The sequence below is a fragment of the Tubulanus polymorphus genome, chromosome 7, assembly GCF_964204645.1.
Source record: "Tubulanus polymorphus chromosome 7, tnTubPoly1.2, whole genome shotgun sequence".
Lineage (NCBI taxonomy): Eukaryota > Metazoa > Nemertea > Palaeonemertea > Tubulaniformes > Tubulanidae > Tubulanus > Tubulanus polymorphus.
The window spans coordinates 6,521,616-6,528,213 of record NC_134031.1 but is presented as its reverse complement, the minus strand read 5'-3'; the positions used below and the strand labels follow the sequence as shown (position 1 = coordinate 6,528,213).

Below are 6,598 nucleotides of genomic sequence, written 5' to 3'. Positions count from 1 at the left end.
GTTAAAACCTTCTCAATAATACCATCAGATTATGTCGTAGAACCAAATGTCTACAGACGAACGAACATACATGTGATTTTCAGCTAAGTTTAGACTCCATTATCTAAGTACAAAAACAAACAGTCTGTCCAATACGAATCGCTTCGAATTATAAAAAAGGCTTTAGAGCTTATCAGAATATTACTATCGCTATTTGTAAAGTTGATACATATGTTTTAGACACATGAGTTCCAGATAAACACAGACTTCTGTTTGCTTTAGCTGCACAATTTCATTTCGTACCATATGGAAATTTACTGTTACATCGCTTTCATTTTCCTGGTCGCTAGGCCTTCTAGCATTACAGGTAATTTTGGAAAATTAATACACCGGGTTTAACTCATTCATTATCAATTAAGTAAGCCCCGGGTTAAAGGTAATACCAGTCTATAAAACCGAGACCAGGGTTTGACTCTAGGGTTATTGTATTGATTTAAACCCCGGGTTAAATTTAAATATTTGTCATAAATAGGCCGCTCCCAATTACTGACTATTTTGAGTATAGGAAACACTGCCTTCATTGTTTGAAAGAAATAAATTTATGATGATTCCGATAAAGCGACTGAGGGAGATTGGCGAATTATAAATGGAGAAAATGCCAAGTCATCAGTCGATATGCCGTTTGTTGTGGCTGTGTTGTACGACGGTGCTCATGTGTGTGGAGGTAGCCTGATAGGTACTGATACAGTTCTAACCGCTGCCCACTGTTTCAAAGACGAGTAAGTAAAATTCATTTCGTCACTTTGTAGTCTAAATTCAAACCACAGCCTTGGTGACTCGTCAATGATAAACCCACATCTTTATTTCTCTCTCACTCTCCCTCTCCTTCATGAGGCATGAGGCCTTTGTTCTCTGAAGAAAATTCCAAAACAGTGTATTTCTATATAACATCATTGTCTTTTGGCAGTCAACAAACGCGCCTGTACAGTGTGTTGATTGGGCAGATGAATTTGAAATCTATACAAACATCACCGGAAAGCATGTATCACGTAAGAGATATCAGAATCCACGCCTCGTGGTCACCGGACGAACCTGCAAGTTAGTCTTTATTTGAATTATCTTTTAAGATAAAAGCAAAACGCAATTTGCCTCAGTAGTTATGTTTTGTAGACCATTTTAATCTCTACGTCAGAAATATTTGCATTTTAATTTTTAGGCTTACATCACTTTGAAACCCACTCCACGGCGATGTCACGAGGGGAGTGGCAATAAAAACCTTGAGGTATGGGCAATGTCACATCACATGTGACTGGCCTACTGACCTAATTGTCCGCTAGATGGCGAACTAGTCGAAGCTGGTTGCTCAGACGATTATTCAGAACTAGTGTAAAAAGTTTGCCTAAACATGATAAAATTGTGATGCCGCGGTAATTACTTGGGTCACCTTGGTCGCCTTTGCCTTTATACAAAGGAATGATATAACCCTGAACCCATGCTGACGGAACTACTCCAGAATCTAGAATGATATTAAATATTCTGACATTTTCATTTCATTTCATTTGCTCTAACCGCACCATTTCATGCTTTAGAGTTGTTTTACAGTCGTTGAAATGCCCATACACTGATAGATGGTGGATTAGTGAAGAAAAAGCCTTTTCAGGCCTCATGATTCTCTCTAATACAACATGGAATGGGTTTTAAGCAATGTAGGCCTAAACAAAATGAGTTATTTGGGTACACTTAATTATTGAAACCATACATTTCTGAATTATTGAAACCATACATAGCTTAAAAGTATTATACGTCGAGTCTTATATCGGATTAAAACTTCAGCTACTTCACTTACACAGTGAAATGTCGTTACAACGAACTGCACGACTCCAGAATAATTCACTGTGCATATACAGCAGAACCTCGTTACAACGAACTTCAGGGCACCAGAAGATGTGTTCGTTATAATCGATAGTTCGATACGTTCAGTATGAAATTATAGTGATAATCTGTCTGATTTAGGACTTAATTCTAGTAATTTGTAATTACCGATAAATCGTTACTATATATACGAGATTGTTACAACGTGGTTCCACTGTACTGATGTATCCATATACACGCATAGAATATTACTACAGATTAGATTTTATTTCAACCCCATTCGTTTCCTTCCTTTACGTTCTAAAAGTTGACGATATCGCTATAATGAAATTAAGTCGGCCGATTGTACGCAGCGACAAGCAGGACATAGTGACATTACCCTGGGATGCATTAGATACCCCTAGTACAGGCGAAATGTGTCAGGTAGCTGGATGGGGAGCACTTAATAACGATATGGGTAAGCATTTTACTGTTGGCAGGCCTTTATCAAATACTCAGAGTGCAAGAAAAGAAATGGGAGTGCGGAGGGGGAAATAGGAAAAAAACATTATTACACGCATTTTAAAATGATAGAGAGCGGGAAAATAAAAACAAGAATCTCCGTATTATTTGAGTACTTTTCACATTAAATGTTGGAAGTATGGTGGCTGACGTGGCCATCGTGAATGTTTTAGTATGCAAATTAAGGCGCTTAGTGCCATAATGGATACATGTACGTACTACTAATTTTGGGCTGATTTTGTTGGCTTATGATAAGCCAACAAAATCAGCCCAAAATTATCAAATGATCCACCTTGGAACGTCAAAACGGCTGTCTTGGCCACAATTATTACGTGTTGGCACAATTTTACCGTGGTTAAGTTTGTTTTGGTGTGGCACCAAAACAACACCAAAATGCTAGAACCGCACTTTTGGCGTACCGGATGCCAAATTAAACTTTCATTTTCACGTGCGCTTCGCGATGATTTCTACGCGGCGTTTAAAAAAACAATCGTTTTTTGAGGATTCAATTTCTTTTTGCCACAAACCGACTAGAAAGAAAAACTAATGCACAATCTCCTTTATCAGCCACCAAAATACCGCGGGAAATTGATTGATTAAATCTATGTTTCAGTTTTATATCCGAATCAACTTCAGTTGGCGTTTATGTACGTAGAAAGCGATGGAATTTGCAAGGCTATGTACCGTAGTGATTTCTTCGTGACGAATAAACAATTCTGCGCCTCTGGAGGACACAATTCTGCTATATGTGCGGTAAGACGATTCTTTTATATAGCATATATAACAATCAACCAAGGTCCTAGTGACAAAATATGTGTTCCCATCAGATTTAAGTCGGCTTGACAGTACAACAAAACGATAAGTCTCTTTCAGTATTTTTGTTAGATATGGCAACCTGATTCTACGAATATTTACGCTGATGTTTTTGCCACACATATCCGTTTCTACATTTCGGTCGCATTATGTATATGCGTGTATTTGTAAATTTTCATGTATATGTGCGTGCGTGCGTGCGTGCGTGCGTGCGTGCGTATACGTATATATGCATATGCATATGCATATGTATATGTATAATTGTATGCAAATGCGTATGCGTATTGCATATACATATGCGACCAAAATGTTGCTGTTATCATTTCAGGGAGATTCGGGAGGACCTTTCATATGTTTACAAGGCAAACGATACGTGCTACACGGAATAACATCGTACGGCCCGGAACCCTGTCTTCAAACTCGCAGACCTGCAGTTTTCACCAGACTATCTATGTACACAGACTGGATTCAAAACAACATATATTAATCATTTATCTCTCTTTAAACTATTCATTATCAATATACATATATATGTATAGATGGTATTTTGTGTATTTAGCTATTCGAAATACATTGTAGTATCATATCTGAAATAAAATATGTGTTGTAGATGTGAATCTTTTATTCACACTCACCGAGAATGCGAGTTCGTAGTTCTCGAACGCTACGGGATCATAAAATATTCAGAAGACACTGACACATATTACACATCATTTGACTTTCTAAAATAAGTTTGTTTTATTTTAAATGCAATTCGAACCCAATGATGACTGGCACTGTCGGACATAAAATCTATTTGAAATATTTTCTGAAATAGAATCTGTGTTGCAAAATGTGGTATGTAAATGTATATGACATACTCGTACTATATACATGTGTTATACAACATTTTTACCCTCAAAATACGTTTGTTTGACGATTCGTACGGCTATAAACAATAAATGGAGCTATACAGACTACAATGCGTATTTGAAAATCTGCCAAACCCGGAACTCATATACGTAAATACCATATTCAGTACCGAGCAATATGAACAGATATCATAATGCAATGAAATGAATTCTGAATATTTTCCCGGAAATAAACATTGTAGGCCTTATAATGACGGATAATCTGTCTAGACAAACAAAACTTTGAGTTATATATACAATATCGATAAAAAGATTTAGATCTTTTGATTGTTTAAGATTAAGACCAATGTTGCAGATTTTCCGTGAAATTTGTTGGAGCAGGAAAAAGAAGCTGTGCGAAATATCAAAATTAACAGGGGAGATGTGTCAGACCTCCCTGCCAGGGGGATGGGGTAGCCGAAAGGGTCTCAGGTCACTCGCCACGGATGCAGAGTGATCACAGGTTTGGACTGATTGACTCGATTTTCTACGATTTATTTAGGATACAGTAGTGAGGCCGGGGCGCAATGCTCCGACTCTACCGACTGGTATGCAACCCGAATGGTAACTGGCAGAAAAACAATTTTGCGAATGGAATTTTCTAACATCTTTCCTTCTTTGAATGATTGGTTATTTCATCCGCAATGTAAATATATCTGCGCGTGTTTGTAGGTTTTTCTCTGTAAGGAGACCAATAGACTGTCCTCACCTGATTGGACTTGGCCTGCATCAGTTTCGAGGATTATGAACAAGATCTAAATCTCAGCTTCATCCACTCCTGGGGTCCCTTCAAGAAAAAATTTGGCTCAGCAAATTATTGATGACGTGATCTAATTTTCTATACAACAACTAATTATTAGATTTAATTCTTCTGTTTAATGTCGGGTAGAGTTGTATGAAGTGAGTCAAATTTGAAATCAATGGTTATCCTTTGACTACTTTTCTACAGCGGATTTTCATACAGAAATATTCACGAATTTCTCGTCCCAATAAAAGATATATGTAGAAATTTACTACAAAGTTGCACATTTGAAACTGTGCAAATATATCATATAGAAAATCTCTTCGTTCCGATGAGATTGGTAAAAATGTAGTCATAGTGGTCGGAAGTGTAAACAATGCAAATGCGAGTGAAACTGTTACAAGCATTTTTGTTGTACGTTTTGATTTTGTAGCTTTTTTATCAGACAAAACAATTTTTGTATCTCTGAATAACTGAACTATTATAACAGAATTTGATGTTAGAATCAAAATCAATGGCAAAAGGTATATGTAAATGACAATTAGGATGAAATAATTTGTTTGGTCGAATAATTCATGGTAACATCCAAAAAACTTGTCGAGAAAATGTATGGACAAAGTAGGAAGAAGATATTGAACCAGTACATTCACTGCAGTAATCATCAGAATTACAAATCTAGCGAATCTCGGTGTACATATCAAACGAGATGTGAACGGGAAGAGCACAACTGCCGCACGTTCTAGAGATATTGCTACAATTAACCACGAACTATTGCTAACAGCAAGTGCCATCAAAAATTCATAGATTTGACAACTGGTCACTGAAATCATGATGAATATAGGACCAGTGTTTAGATGCAAAAGAACAAACTTTAAAACAGGCATCATTGTATAATTTATACAGTACATAGTATCACTGAGAGACAAAACGATGAGATAGTTAGCGTAAGATAAACTTCGGAATCTGCGACTTATCATTATCAGGAAAGTAGCTGAATTTCCAAACGCTCCAAACAAGAACACGGTAGGCAGAATGACTAGTGACACAGTACGGTAGATTCCAGACCTATTCACAACAGACGTAAGAATGATGTTACTTAGATAAGTTCGACCAATCTGAGTCGGAGTTGAATTCATGATTCACGATGTAATGGTTAACCGTTGAAGATGTGGACTGACTCTATCAATAGACTGACACAAATTTAAGCCATGTTTATCTATTGAAGCTCGCAATGTGCATCAAATGAAAAATCAATTCTCAAAAATCTAACACAAACTATTCAAATGTTGTGAACATTTATCATTGTGTTTAGTATAGATCTTACTAAATCAAATATAAATGTACGTTATACAAGAATTCATTGTAAATCATGAAATATCGCTATAGTAAAACATCAATACAGGTTGGAAAATGTCTAGATAAAATGCCATCATTTCACATGTTGGATTCTGAAAATTATACTCACAGAAAGGTGCCAGACCCACGGGTCTTCTTTCTGGAAGTCGGTCGCACGTGTAAGATAAGATAAGACTTCATTTTCCTGACGTAAGTTAAGTATAAGGAGGTCATTACATGTACATATTTTTAAATGGTCCATCATAGTCGAGGGATTATAACATACAATGTGTATCGACGTGATTCCTACATTCAAGCAAACTTTGACGTTACACAATTATTTCATATAAATGAATTAATTTGATGAGTTTTATAGCGTAAGTTTCAAATTTTGTATCGGAGGATACTAATTAATTAAAAACAACTATCATCTGAAAGGTTTGCGAAGTTTTAGAAACCACATGAT

At 36.5% G+C, this 6,598-nt stretch overlaps 1 protein-coding gene across 1 annotated transcript; it reads left to right on the top strand.

Moving 5' to 3' along the window:
• The first annotated feature begins 243 nt into the window (after positions 1-243).
• On the top strand, positions 244-3,830 carry LOC141908833 (kallikrein-2-like). The gene is made up of 6 exons (XM_074799056.1): positions 244-346; positions 599-758; positions 947-1,077; positions 2,159-2,308; positions 2,966-3,105; positions 3,494-3,830. The coding sequence occupies exons 1-6, from the start codon at positions 286-288 to the stop codon at positions 3,650-3,652; spliced, it is 801 nt and encodes a 266-aa protein (XP_074655157.1). The 5' UTR covers positions 244-285; the 3' UTR covers positions 3,653-3,830.
• Positions 3,831-6,598: the final 2,768 nt, after the last annotated feature.

Coding starts and splice junctions, on each gene's coding strand:
- LOC141908833 (XM_074799056.1), top strand. CDS start 286: ATGGAAATTTACTGTTACATCGCTTTCATTTTCCTGGTCGCTAGGCCT. Junction 759..946: donor GCCCACTGTTTCAAAGACGA/GTAAGTAAAATT, acceptor GTCTTTTGGCAG/TCAACAAACGCGCCTGTACA. Junction 3,106..3,493: donor ACAATTCTGCTATATGTGCG/GTAAGACGATTC, acceptor TTATCATTTCAG/GGAGATTCGGGAGGACCTTT.